At 40.5% G+C, this 15068-nt stretch overlaps 1 protein-coding gene across 2 annotated transcripts in view; it reads right to left on the bottom strand.

Moving 5' to 3' along the window:
* Positions 1 to 911: 911 nt before the first annotated feature.
* The window catches only part of lmtk2 (lemur tyrosine kinase 2), a 37100-nt gene continuing 22943 nt past the window's right edge, over positions 912 to 15068 (bottom strand). The window contains exons 7-14 of one of the 2 annotated variants that reach the window (XM_086092234.1): positions 14485 to 14615; positions 11302 to 11386; positions 10436 to 10557; positions 8921 to 9070; positions 3887 to 6761; positions 3663 to 3795; positions 3363 to 3596; positions 912 to 3228 (exon numbers count right to left, since the gene is read on the bottom strand). In XM_086092234.1, coding sequence (XP_085948360.1) covers positions 3200 to 3228; positions 3363 to 3596; positions 3663 to 3795; positions 3887 to 6761; positions 8921 to 9070; positions 10436 to 10557; positions 11302 to 11386; positions 14485 to 14615 — 3759 coding nt within the window. In that variant the 3' untranslated portion in view covers positions 912 to 3199. Of the gene's footprint in view, positions 3229 to 3362; positions 3796 to 3886; positions 6762 to 8920; positions 9071 to 10435; positions 10558 to 11301; positions 11387 to 14484; positions 14616 to 15068 lie in introns of both variants that reach the window. The other variant, XM_086092228.1, reaches the window with a different exon arrangement.

Here is a 15068-nt window from a genome sequence, read left to right as displayed (position 1 = left end):
CTAAAAGTAGGGTTTTAAACTAATGGTAGGGTTTAAAAGTAGGATTTTAAATTATGGGTAGGATTTCAAAGCAGGGTTTTAAAGTAGGGTTGGTTTCTCAAATTGCAGCTTTAAATTAGGGTTAAAGTTTCAAATAAGGCTTTTAAAAAAGGTAGGGTTTCAAACTAGGGATTTAAACTAGGGATGAGATCTAAAAGTAGGGTTTTAAACTAGGGGTAGGGTTTCAAAGCAGCGTTTTAAAGTAGGGTTGGTGTTACCAATTAGGGGTTTTAATTTACTGGGACTAGTATAGGGTTAAGGTTTCAAATTAAGCTTTTAAAAAAGAGGTTAGGTTTCAAACTAGGGGTTTAAACTAGGGCTAAATTCTAAAAGTAGGGTTTTAAACTAATGGTAGGGTTTAAAAGTAGGATTTAAATTAGGGGTAGGATTTCAAAGCAGGGTTTTAAAGTAGGGTTGTTGTCTCAAATTGCACCTTTAAATTAGGGTTAAGGTTTCAAATAAGGCTTTTAAAAAACAGGTAGTCGTTGTCACATTGCCTCCAGTGATACTGACAATGGTGTATGGAAGTTGTGAATGTTTGTTGGTGGTCGGAGGGGCGGTAGGCGCACACTGGCACCTATGCTTCCGTCAGCCTACCCCAGGGCAGCTGTGGCTACTCAAGTAGCTTACCGCCACCACAGTGTGAATGTGTGAGTGCATGAATAATGTATCTATTCCTTTGTAAAGCGTCTGAGTGTCTAGAAAAGCGCAATATTTTTATTAAAAGTAGTGTTTTAAACTAGTCAAGATTCTAATTAGGAATTTAACCTACTCGGCTTTATACTAAATTTGGGGTTCTAAATTAGGGTTTGGGTTTTAAAAGTAGGTAAGGAGTTGTTTACACGGTTCAAATTAGCATAACAGAGCCTCACTAGAAGTTCAATTGCATTTATTTTCATATTAAAGAGTGTAATTATAAACATCTCATTCAATGACACGAATGTATGATCAATGTGAAGTAAAAATATCACCACTTTTAAAATGGACACGTTTAAATAACAGCGTGTTGTTATCGTCGTCATCGTCATGATTGGCTTTTAATGAACTGCGACTATGATATGTTCACACAACGAAACCTCGTCCCCGAAATTATAAACATTTATACACATCAGTACAGTTGTAGTTTTGCATGTCAGTTACATTTTGTCAAATGTGCAAGATGAAGCAAACGTCGCTGACGGCGCTCGTCCAGTCAAAGTCCTTAAATAAACTTTCAAGTTTGGATGAGGCGGCGCAGGCGGGGCTTTCCACAAAAAAGGTCAGGGGGTTCGTGTGGTGTCGTCTACACAAAACTGGAGGTCAAAAAGGGGGGACACAACTCAATTACACACTTTGCAATGCGGATCTCATTCACAGACAAACTCAACCACACGCACGCACACGTTTAAGACAGACAAACAGATATACACAAGACGCACACGCTCCTGTCTGAGGTTCTTTGGGTATGAAAATAAAATGAAATACAAATTTAAAATTGGAAAAAAACAATAAAAGCAAGAAAAGAAAATGAAATACAATTTAAGGGAAAAAAAATCAAGCAAAGCAGTAATAAAATAATCTCTATGGAATCACAATAAAAATGAAAAGTAATCAAAACAAAGGCAAGAACGAGACAAGTGTCGTGTCGATTGTGACTCTGCTCCTTTTTCCTGCGTGCTCAACATCAATTTGTACCTCAACCATTTACACCAATCAATATACAAAGTCATTGCACATTTTTTTTGTTAGTGTAATTTTTAACTTTTTCTTTTTTTTTTAAACAAACTTCAACCATTCCTATCAGGCCATTTAAAAATAAGATTTGGTAGCGCCCTGAACTCAAGTGGGAAGCCTTTTTTTTTTCTTTCCTCACGCCTCGAGGGACAGTTAGAAAAGTACTTTAGTGTTTGTCACGGCTAAAGTTCACATTTGTCACAACTCAATTCAATTGAGTTCACGTCAGCAATTGCAATATTATCGAAGAAAACAACGTGGTGAGATGTTACAGAAGGAATAATCTCGTATTCAATGCGGCCTTTAAAGCCATTTGAGCAATTAGTCAATATATGATATCCAGTGTAAGGTACAAGCACTAGTATACTCTTTGCCCTCACTAATACAATTCAGCATCTTAAATTCCCCACTATTTGTGCCTCTTATGCGTCAAACTAGTACACAGTTTCTGTGTAGAATACACAATAGTGGGTAAAATGTTTGTTGTTCTACTAGTGCACTGAATAGTGAGGACAAAAAGTGTGACCTTGAGCTTGATATGAAGGTCATTGAATAAATTACATGTCACGAGTTGTCAACTAGTGCAGTTTTGCCTCACTAGTAATATGTAGTTGTTCTACTAGTATGCCAAAGTTGTCCTACAAGCGCTTTGTCCTCATTAGTAAGACAAGTCAGCTCACCACTAATAGACTCCCAAGTGATGCTAAACTGCTCTAGTGTTCTAACTAGCAGCATTTTTTCCACTAACATTTGACATTTCTTCATACTAGTTTCACCACGGGATCTAGTTCTTTAACCAGGGGACATAGTTGGTCTACTAGTGCGGTGAATTGTCTTACTAATGAGGGCAGAGCACGTACTTGAACCTGGACCTTGAGGTGTCTTTAAAGCCGCTTGAGGAATTATTCCATATCCTTGATATTCACCTTAAGGTTAAGGTACTAGTGGGAAACATTTGACAAGTAAGACACTAGTTCTTTTTACATGACCTTTGCGCATAAAGGCTACAGAAGAAAGTTTCTCTCCAAATAGGAGATTGTGAATACAAGGAAGATCACGAAAGAAGAATGAGTAATGGCAGATCAACACTTGAAATAACCAGGTCCAGACGGATTCCAAGAGAATATTATTCCTATTTAGTTGTAGTGTCACAATTCATCCAAAAATATATATTTTTTCAAGTTGTTTTGGGGTGACAGTGTAGTTGTCAGTAAAAGCAGTAAGCAGCCCAAAAAACGCTCATTAGGAACACATCAATGATGTCCTGTTGGACCCCCAAGTGTATTTGCACATCCGTGGAGAGCTTGCGAATCGACGTCAGCCACCAGCTGGGTTCTTGTCTTGACCACCACCGCCTTCTCCAGTTGAGGATCCCATCCCGTAAAAAGTGCAAGTGTTTGATAGTGTGATGACAACTACTTGTAGTGGAGTGCCTTGAATCAGAAGGCTAGTCTTTTTCGCCATCCTCACTGCTTCCTAAAAGGGAAACCAAAAAATATATCAAGTCAATGGCAATGATCTGCTTTCATAAATATCCACACGGCTCACTTGAATCCTGAAATTTCACCCGAAATGCTCACTATCCCAAATAAAGTGCATTTTCAGCTGACCTCCTTGTTCGATGTCCGAGTCGGTGAGGTGCGTCAGGGAGAAGCTGGCGATGCTGGCCGGTGAGATGGAGAAGCGCGAGTAGTTGGAGGAGCCTCCCCAGCCGGATGCCGCCGCAACAGCCGGGGACGAGATCCGGGACGCTGCCGAGCTCTTTGACGCCGCCATGTTTTTGTGCGTCTTGGAGGGGAAGGCGGGCGCTGAGGGGAAGTCGTCGTCCCACTCAAAACCACCGCCTGAAGGACGGGAGAACGGGCAGGCGGTGAGCGAGTGGAGAGTCCCGCACAAGTGGAAATGTTTACCTTCTTCGTCTGTGGAGCTCTCCGAGTTGGTGAAGCGGTTCAGGTAGCTGGAATTTGGCACCGGGCTGCTAAACTGCGGTGTGTACATATTGGAGCCTGATGAGTGGTCGCCCAGCTCCATGGTGGGGGTGTCCTGGATAAAAACACAGATTTGAGTTAGCATGATTTCAACAGGCAGCGGAGGAGTCATGGACGAAAAGGCAAACATGTCATGACAAGCGTACCTGGTCAAAGAGGTAGACGGTGACATCATCAAAGAAGGACACGGCTCTCCTGGCGGTGGTGGCCACCCCAGTGTTGAGGCTCGCCGCTTTCAACAAGCTCCTTAAGTTCTTGGCGTCGCTGTCGTCGGAGATGATGAGCGGCGCGGCGTGAGGGCCTTCATCCTCGCTGTCCTCGCTGGAGCTGTGCAGCTGGTAGGCGTGGATGTCCGAGTCCGAGTCGTCGCTGTTCTCGTTCTCCTCGTCGGCGTCCATGCCGTCCTCGGGGCCGTCCCGCCGGCCCAGATAACGGCCCTCCACGTCGGGCTCTTTGATCTTATGGGCCTCCCCGGTGTAGGTCCGCGTTAGCTTAGCGTGAACGGCGTCCTCGGCTGATGGAAGCAGACCAGATGGTGAAGGCTGATCTGGCTCAGGAGACTCAGGTTGGTCATTAAAAACGTCTGATCTGTCTCCATCGTGATTGGGCCAGCTTAAAGGTTCTGTTACTTTCTCGTTGACGTCTAAATGCATCGCTGGAGATGGATCTGGTTCAATGTCACCCTGCGCTTGCGGAGCGGCAGAACCTTCATCCTGTGGTATTAAAGACTCCGTCAGACTTTCCCCAGCTGGGACCGGAACCCCGGTAGAGTTCCGCAGCGACGCGACTTCAACGGAATCTTCCACTTTTGTTTCTTCAGACTTCTTCTCCGGCTCCGATTCGTTGTCTGAGAAGTAGGCTGAGTCTCTGTAATTACTGCTCATGAGCGGTTCTTCGACAGATACGATGTCATCACAGTCCTCGGCAGAAGCATCCGGCGAGCCCTCGGCTTCAGAGATGACAATTTCCGGAGGAATCAGATTGGTTGGAGCAGTGGTCTCTTCAATGTTTTTCTTTTGAGCCACACTGTCGCCATCTTTCACAGGTGAGAGGTCTTTATCGTTGGGCTGAGTGTTCCACTCAGGAGACTCCAGGTTCTCTGTCTCATACCCACTGTCGGCTATCTTGTATGGAGGCTGGAGTTTGTGTTGGTCTCCGAGCCGGTGAATGTCCAGAGAGTCTAAAGAGTCTGGCGTCTCCGCGGAGTGGTCAACGGTGGGTAGAGTGGTGGACATGCTGTCCTCTAGCAAGCTGTCCTGACTAATCTGGTCCAACGAGGGCCCGGATACCAACAGAGAGGATCTTCCGAGAGGTTGCCCGTTGGTATCCGTAAATAATTCTTCGTGGTCAGACAAATTTGTTTCCATCTCCAAATCCGCATCCTCATTTAGTTCACTCAACAGATCAGCGCTCGTCAGATCGTCAATGTGTCCACTGTCGGAAACCGAGGCTTGGATATGCACTTCTTCAGGTATTTGACTTCCGATGAGTTGATGAGCACTACTGTTAGAGGTTTCATGGTCGAGGCTGGAGAGATTGGCATCGGTGCACGACGCCTCTCTAGGGACACTTTCAGAGAACACGGGAATCTGATCGTCAGTCTGACTAAGGAGAATATCCAAACTCTCCCAGGTAGAGTGAAAATCAGAGTCAACGGCTCTGTCTGACGCTTGGAGCAGAGTGAGGTCCTCAGTGGAAGAACGGTTACTTTCCGGCAGCTGCTTGCTTATGTCGTCTTCTGAGAAGACAGTAATGGAAGGCACCAGTGTTTCATTTTGTACCCGAAACGGATTATGTTCCCCAAAGTTGCTGCTCGGCGAGTTCAAATTTCCAAGTTTCGGGGATGTGCTACTCCATGCAGGTTTGAAATAAGAATCCGCTGCCTTTAAGCTGCCGTAAGTGTCTAGGTTGTCCCAAGAAGCCATTTTGAAGTTTCCCTCTGGCTCATGGACAACACCAGGTGATAGAAAATTCTGCTGTGAACTTAGAAACTGTGCGTCTTCTTTCATCAGGTGCTGCTTCTTAAGAAATATAAAATTCTCTGCCAGCTTTTCAGTGTTCAGAAGCCTGGTGGTATCTGCACTGGCCTCCTCCAGAGTCTGGTGAGTGGCTTCTGAACAACGGCCTAAAAAAGAATCCCGTGCATTCACATCTTGTATATCCAAAGGAGTATTTACACAAAAAGGATTGCTGTTACGATCTGGAAGCGCCACAAAATCGTTTCTCCAAGACAGCGAGTCCTCCTGCTTGGACTCTCCCTCTGTGAAAATATTAGTGTGGAATGGACTGTCATTTTCAAGAGATGACCAGATATGACTGTCTGGTAAATACGAATCCTTGGAGTCAATGCTGTGGTGGAAAAAGTCAGCCTCTGTGCTGGATTCATCCAAACGAACATCTTGAAGGACAACAAAATCCTGCTGGCTCGAATTGAAGCCTGTCCTTTGAGCGCCATCTTGTCCAGTCGCGCTTTCTCCTGCTTGATCCTCAAGTTGTATGTAATACCCGTTCCCATTAGCTGGCTTGTGGGCATCCAACACTGGCCCAATCCCAGGTATTCCAGACGGAGTGTTCCCACCACCAGCAGCAGTTGCCGATCTGGCGACAGGATCTGGAAAATGAGCCTGGATGTCTTCAGTGGAAACAGGATAGAACATGCTGTGGTAGTTCACTGTCGTGTCCATGCCTGGGTGTGAATGGCTGCCGTCATAGTGGTCGTGCTTGGCTGCCTCCCAAATGTATTCAAAACTGAGACCTTTGCTGGTTTCAGTGACGGTCAGCACCTCGTCAATGTCCTGCTGAAGGGAATCGTCCGCAAACTGCTCCAGGATGGGGAAGGAGGAGTGGCTAACCGTGGTCTGTCGCGTGTTAACGCTTGGCTTGAGAGCGTCCCAGCGCTGCTCAAAGTCTTCTTCAATGTCCCTTTGGCCTTGCATGCGCAGGTAGATGAGTAAACGGTGAACTTCCTCAGCCGTGGCACGCTTGTCGGAGGAGAGCCAGCAGAACTGCAGGACCTCGTACCTGAAAGTTACATTTTTAATCTGAATTAATCGCATTACTTCAATAGTTAACTCACGATTAATCTCAAATTTGATATGTTCTAAATGTACAATAAAATGTACAATAATCCCCCCCCCCTCAAGTTTAATAATAATAATAAATTGTATTTGTAATGCACTTTATATTTCCAAAGAAATTGCAGTACTACAGTGTCAAGTAAAAACAAATACATAAATAAATATATATATAAAAAATAATAATAATAAGTTTCATGCTCTTGTTAACATAAAAGTGGAAAAATTGTTACCCCGACTGTCATGACAAGTTTGCTCTATATTATTTATTTGGTTGTTACCAACATAACTATGAGATTCATTTTTGAAAAATAATTTCCAGCTTAATACATATTGTAGAAACTTTATTTGGACGTACGCCGCCATTGTTATTTATGTCGTAACTCATTCAGTGCGTGGTGACGTAGAATGGCGGCTGGCTCTCTGCCGAGCAATGTGAAATGCCTACAAAGAAAGCAAGTTAAGCCTCGTAGCATTCCTAAAGAAACAACAAGCGATCGGGGAAGTCGCCCTCCCCCGATCGAGTCAAGGTCTCGTCATTCACCAGGCGCATTCAAGAGTTTTGATCATCCCTTTAGGAACTCTACGGAGGCTTACACCTGAATCTTATAGTTATGTTAGTAACAACCAAATAAATAATATAGAGCAAACTTGTCATGACAGTCGGGGTTCCTTTTAAACTAATCAAAATATGGTTACATCTTTTAGTCAGTAATTTCATAATAATTCATAAAATTGAATTAAAATTAAAAAGATGTGCTGTACTGTAAAAAAAACGAGTGTGATATTGATTTTTATTGGTCATTTTTCTGCCACGAGATGGCATAATTGTATTTGTAAGACCGGTGACAGCTCAGTGCATTTTTCTTTTCATATTAAGAGCTAATCTAATCTAATCTAATCTTTAACATGAAGTAACCTGTAAAATTCTGCACATTTTTAAAATTGTAAATTACAATTTGACTCCAGTCTTTACAAATATATGCATTATTATTAAATGTATTACTGCTAAATTTTGACGTGGGCCTGTCTGCTGCATTGCGACTGGAATTCCCTCAGAACAGGCTTTCTAAGGGGCGGTCATTAATCGCACGCTAAAAGTATTTATTAGTAATTAGTGGTGTTAAACAAACTTATATATATATATATATATATATATATATATATATATATTATATATATATAATATATATATATTGATATCTATCTATATATATATATATATAATATATATATATTGATATCTATCTATATATATATATATATATATATATATATATAATATATATATATTGATATCTATCTATCTATATATATATATATATATATATATATATAATATATATATCTATATATATATATATATATATATATATATAATATATATATATTGATATCTATCTATCTATATATATATATATATATATATATATATATATATATATATATATAGATCTCCCTCTCTATATATATATATAGATAGATCTCTCTCTCTCTATATATATAGTTAGATCTATAGGTCTATATCTATATATATATATATAGATAGATAGATCTATATATCTCTATAGATAGATAGATATCTATATATCTCTATAGATAGATAGATATCTATATATCTCTATAGATATATCTATATCTATATATCTCTATAGATATATCTATATCTATATATATCTATAGATATATCTATATCTATATATATCTATATATCTCTCTATATTTAATGGTAGTGCAGATTACAGAGCAGGGGTGCTCAAGTTCGGTCCTTGACAGCTCCTATCCAGCCTGTTTTCCATGTTTCCCTCCTGCAGCACAGCTGAATCTAATGATCAGCTAATCAACAAGCTTTGCAGAAGCCTGAAAACGATCCTGATTATGAATCAGGTGTGTTAGTGGAGAGAAACATGGAAAACAGGCTGGATAGAGGCTCTCTCGAGGACCAAACTTGAGTACCCCTGTTACAGAGTAACTGGAAGAGTCACTTACGTTTACCTATCAAAGTTACTGCATTTTAGGTTCATGTTGAAATTTCACAGCTGACTATTCTTAACTTTTTAAAGTATAATATCATTATTCATTGAGAAACTTAGAAAAAATACTCACCATCTGTCAGAATAAGGAAGCTCCAGTTGTGGCTTGAAGAGTTTGACTTGTTGTTCCTTGATCACATGATTGAGAACCTCCCGGTCAGACAGATGTGGATATGGTTGACCAGCATTCTCAAAAAGCTCCCACAAGGTCACCCCCAAGGACCTAGGAACAATGAAGGAGTAAAAAAAAGAATGTATGTATGTATAGTTGTAGACCACCAAAGCGTAATGAAGTTAACAGACAATTAGCATTTGCTGGCTTCTAGTGGTGAGATTTTTGCAACATAATGCAGGACGCCACAACAGATTACAGAACAAACCAAAAATCCACAGCCTTCTGTAATACTTGCAACTAAAGAGTGGAAAAATACTTTGTTTTCAGCTAGCTAACAGACCTCTGACATGTAACGCTTCATCGAGTTGGCTAAAATGTACTCGATGATTGACACAGCATGTCCGATAGCAGGTTGGGCCAAACTTAAACCATTACCTAATGAAGAGCAAAGTAGGTCTTTATAGCAGAGGACATTTTGAATTTCAACATGTCTTTATTCAGAAGGTAAATGTGAATGGATATGGATGTAATTAGAACTACCTTGCGTAACGCTGCAATTTATGACCAAGAAGCATTTGGCTAAGCAGCAGAGCAGCCGGGAGACAGTCTGCACATTCGAGCTACTTAGATTGTGCCTTGTTAGTGGCAGACATGACACACACAGACTAGACTGGGCCACTAATGTGAATGATAAGCTTCCATTGATAAAGAAGGACAATTTAATGAGCAAGTGCAAAAGGGGGTTATGGCAGATTTCTCTTACAGTAAATATATTTAGGCCAAAAATATCAAGCAAATAAATCCAGTAAGTGCAGCAGTGACTGAGTGTGTTTCCTTGAGCTGTGTAACAACTGATTTTTACATCACAGTGCAAACTCATCAATAGTGCACAGTTGGTAACTTCTAAATGTCATGATTACTGTAATATACATGAACAACACTCCCAGGTCAAAAACATAAAACAATTAAATGAAAACTAACAAGTATGGCAGCATTAAGTGAGCCCGTAACAGAGGTGGGCATTTCGTCAGTACTGACAGAACCAGTGCAGACGGAAATGGCCCTCTGATTTGAGTAAAGATGACGTCACGTTGTCACGTCATTGATGCGTGTCACAAATGCGCCATTTGTGTGTCAGATTTATTACGATCTATCAGCACAAATATCCACTTTATGCTTCATGTCTCAAGTGGGATTGAAATAAAGTCAAATAACACTGTTGCGCTTCACTGCTTTGCAGATGTAGTGTCGCGCGTATAGCTTTCGATTGGTTGCCATGACAACACAACTCTACACCGTTTGAGTCTAATATTTGATGTTTATCTATATTTATTTGCAAATAAAGCTTTATGGTGAAGGTTTTCTGTTAAATCATGGCAACTTTCTCATGAGGTCATTTGATTTAATTGTGTCACGGTCGGCCACTGTACGGAAGGACACGACAGTTGAGCTACAGTTATATTGTATACGCACCAAACATTGCTGGACTTGGTATGCTCCAAAGTGATCACACCTCCATGGCGCTCGCCCACCAGTTCAGGAGCCAACCAGCGAAGGGGTGCAAATTCATCGTCCTCTGTGATGATGTAATCCTCCTATGATGACAAAAAAAAACAACAACAACAAGAAAAAGATCAGAGGGCGAGATTACAAACGGCACAGTGACAAGGGAACATAACAAGTGCGTCAACAAAAGAATGTATTGTTTTGGAGGCTGCAAAAGTGATTTATGCTTTGATGCAGGCAGGCAATGCACGCTCACTTTTGACTCACCAACCTCTCCAGAAATAGCACCAGTGGGTGACCTTATCTTATGAGTATTAAATTCAAAGTGACAGATCAGCAGAATTTAAGGAACGCTGCAGACAGGAGGGCCTTGGCGCGCTTAGTTAGCGCAGCTCGTCACGTCAGAAGAGAATTATACTGTTCATTGCAAAGCAAACACCTGCAACTCTTCCTTCTTTTATCTTCTCCTCAAATAGTGTTTCACTCTTATTAAACAGCAGCATGATGCCGTCGCCACATCAGCTTCACAATAGAACGTGTTAAATTATTTATTTATTTTAGCACTTGGCCAATTAGACGGCTTGTCAGCTTTACAAGCGGGACCTGACATTTTGCTTGGCTGTTAATCAGGAAATCCTTGTTGTTGAGGAGCGTTTGTTAGGTGGTATGCGTTTCTCACTTGCACCACAATGAGACTCAAAAGGCTTGAGTTACAGCCCCTGGATTATTAAACACGAGGTCACAGAATACTTTATACATTACACTTATACGAGCCAACAACAAAAAAGAAGGAAAGAGTAGCGAATTATTGCTAATTTGACATTTCTGCTTACTTTATATGCATAGGGCCCAATTCCATAGTCTCCGACTTTCACAGTAAGATCTGCCGTCAGGTAGCAGTTCCTCAGAGCTAAATCACTGCAAAGGAAACATTACATAAGTTAGATAGTCAAACACCTTTGAATTTCTCAATGATTTCATCGTTGTAGACTAAACTAAACACAAAATGGGCCACTGGTGCAGTCAAGAAGACTATTAAAAAATGGTATGGAAAAACATGTGTGTTCATATATTTAGGTCCTGGGAAGAAAACATTTCTAATTCGGACCTTGAGCTGAAAGCAAAAATTGAGATTGATCAACTAATCTGTCGATTATTTTGCTGATTAATGGATGAATCCGATTTTTTTTAAAATAAATCCTTTAATTTCCATCCCTTTATTCAAAAAGCATGACATTTTTGCCTTTTTTTATTGACAAGTTTATATTTAAAACACCAAGCTTAGTTTTTTATAGGCAAAAATGACAATTTACTACAACTTAGTCTTACTGAGTCTGCAGAGAAACTAACTCTTCATCAAGTATCTCGAGGTCTGGATTACAGGTTCTTAGGTCATAAACGTCATTTCTAACCTGCATGTTTGCTTGTGTTTGTGTGTGTGTGCGTGCGTGCGTGCGTGTCCCTGTGGACAAGTGATGAGTGGGAAGGATTTGAGTTGCATTTTATATATGAAAAGTGCAGTACAAATTAAGTTTGATTGACTGACTGACTGAAAGGAGCAGCAGTCCACTAAAATGAAGCAAAAATGATTCATTCTTTAAATTGCATTTACTGTAACTATGTCATGACTATGTTTTTTATAATCTACAAGTGTGTGCTATTTTTCTTTAATTCCTTAAATTTTGCTGCTGTTTTTTTTTTTGGGGGGGGGGCAGGCTGGAGTAGATTGAAGGAATTGCATTCATATTAAAGGGAAACACAGGTTTGACACACAAGAGTTTTGAGATATGGGAACTAACTTCGATCTTAAGGCACCATTGTTTGTGCTGTAGGTTTAGTTTGTACATTTCCTTTTACCTCCCAAAAATAAAACAAGACCACGAAGAGATTTAAGGCTCTAATGGCGATGGCTGTTCTTCGCCCTGCAACAAGACATGCACAGGTTCTATTCCTGACTCATGCATACAGTAGCAGGATATTGTTTCTTGAGGGAAATACAGCCTGTGCAAACTATTTGTGTTGTTGCCAGGAGATGGCGTACAGCACTTAGTGGCTCTGTTTCTCCAAGTGTTAATTAAATCAACATGTGGCATTGTTAATTCACAGTGAAACACTCATGATTAATCATTCAGTTGTTCACTATTTTCCTATTTTCTTTGTTCAAGATGAAAACACTGCAAACACCCACCCTCCCAATGACAAACACTGCTGACGCAAATGTTTTTGCATGGACATGGCTCGGCAAGTGTCAAAGGCAGTGAAACCTCTGTAAGACAAATGGTTATTTATTTTAAACCCTCTTGTCTGCGGTCGTCTGCTGTTGGCCATGCGCCCGCGACCGGGAAGCACAGCAGGAAACGGGCCCAACAACTTAACCCTACAAGGCCAGCTGGCGGTATGGCAACCATTGCACTCAGATCACATATCAGTACGCTTCAGGGTCATTTATGCAATTTAACGCTACTAAAACTTCTTTCAGTTTATGAAAATGCTGCTTGATTACAAATCACGCCACCTTATTATCAGCGATATAAGGACACTAAACGGTCACTGGCGTATAAACATTTTCGGGATTGCCGACTCCAGTCCCTCACTTGCAGGGATCCTTAGAGAACTCCCTTTGAGTTGTAACAAGGATTTAAAAGACATCTTCAAAATGGGGCTATCCTTTTACACGCAAAGAGCAGAATCATCATCCGCCTCTGGCAGCAGACAGCTGACACTGCGGCAATGCATCGGAGCTGTGTAATTGGAACCCTCGGAGCTTATTCCGAGCATGCAAATAGAGCTGATGAGCTGAGCGTCGTATGTTACCCTGAGCCGCACTTTACCGACACCTCGCCCCCTCCCGACCTGCAGCCTGTCGCTTGAGAGCTGCTGGGCATCTGATGTAAAAAACGAGAATGAAACACCGCCTCTCCTCCGTACAAACCTTTTTTGGAAAACACTGCTAACTCCTGGTTTGACAGCGAGCACTAAAGCACTTAATGTATTATCAAGCCAATGCTCCCTCGCATTGCCATCTTAGTTACTGAAACAGAGCCATAATAGTAAATCACATACATGAATGTACTGTATAATGTGAACCATGAAGGACCACAAGGACGCTGTGAGCCAAACTTGCAATATATTTATACTAGTGTGATATACTCACATGAATTCTAGCATCCCCAAACAAGTCTGCAGGTTATAGGAAGCCAAATTAAAGCCTCTTGAAGATATTTTGGTTCCGCCCAGTCTCATCTTTTATTAATTTTTTCTCTGTCCAATTTTCTTTTAACTGTTCGATTGCTTTTATGTGTATGTAGTTTTGTTTGTAAAGCACTTTGTTCTGTATTGCTTGAAAGGTGCTAAATAAATTAATGTTATTATTACTATTATTATTATCTCCGCTAAAACACTAGTTACAAGTTAGTCAAATAGCGGTACAAAAAGATTTCCAGAGAAACAAAAAAAATTAAGGGTTGCACCTATCTAATATTTTCAGATGAGTATTCTACCAATTATTTCATCTAATACTTAATAATTGGATAACGATATATTTTCCATTATTATTACTGTAAACTGAGTAAAATGAGCTTACAGTATTATTTTGTCCACTTGGGCTTACCTTTTTTGCAATCAAATTATTCGAGTTATTTGATTAACAGTTGCAGGCCTAAGCAAATAAAAAATATAGAGAGAGAAAATATGATGATGTCAGTTGTTTTGTCTGTGGCATTTTGGGGACCTTTGATCAGCAGATTCAAGGAAAAAGTGTGATTATTAAGGATCATTAATAAAAGACGTTCTTTTGGAAAATCTAGACACACCCTAACAAATCTTTAAAATGAAACACGGAAAGCAAGCCAATGAGTAAAGGAAGCATGGCTAGAGGCTGTGATCCAAATGTCACCCTCTGTTTGTGTCCTCACTGAAAATAAAGGGCACACTGCTCAATACTGCCAAAGGCAACGCAGGCTGAGCGAGGCAAAATCCAGTCAGGTTTCTTTGCCGCTGCAGTTTTGGAGTGCTACCTGTGCAGGAAGTTGTATTTGTGAAGGTGAGTGAGCCCGGCAGCGATTTCGCAAGCCATCTTTTGCAGCTGCAGTATCTCAGCGCTTCTGAACGTCCAGTCCTGCTGAGACAGGTAGCCTCGCAAATCCCCCTGCAAAAACAAAACACACACACTTTCAACAGACAAGCCCTTGCTAAAATAAAAGACAATGTTGTTGTTGTTGTTGTTGTTTTTAACCCCCCCACACATTTTTTTTTTGCCTAAATTATTTCCACATGAGACTGACTTATTCTGTTAAGATCACTCATGAACATATTATTAATAAATGTAATTATTAATAAATATATTCAGTATTTGTTCCAGTTTTTTGCATTTTTTGAAAAATAATGACTAATACTATGGGCCAAAACGAAAGAAAGATGACAATATATGACTCCATATTTGCTATTTGGGCTTTTGTGATACAAAAATAAAAAAACTCTAGTTTTTTCCTACCCCATTTGTATTTATGTGTTGAAGAAATAATATAGATAGATTCACGTCATGTGGATGATTATATTTCTTCCCCCGCCAAATGAATGCTTTGTAATTTACATTTTTTTC

The sequence above is a fragment of the Leptonotus elevatus genome, chromosome 1, assembly GCF_054856555.1.
Source record: "Leptonotus elevatus isolate MCC_2025b chromosome 1, RoL_Lele_1.0, whole genome shotgun sequence".
NCBI classification, from domain to species: Eukaryota; Metazoa; Chordata; class Actinopteri; order Syngnathiformes; family Syngnathidae; genus Leptonotus; species Leptonotus elevatus.
This window is presented reverse-complemented; position numbering and strand designations above follow the sequence as displayed.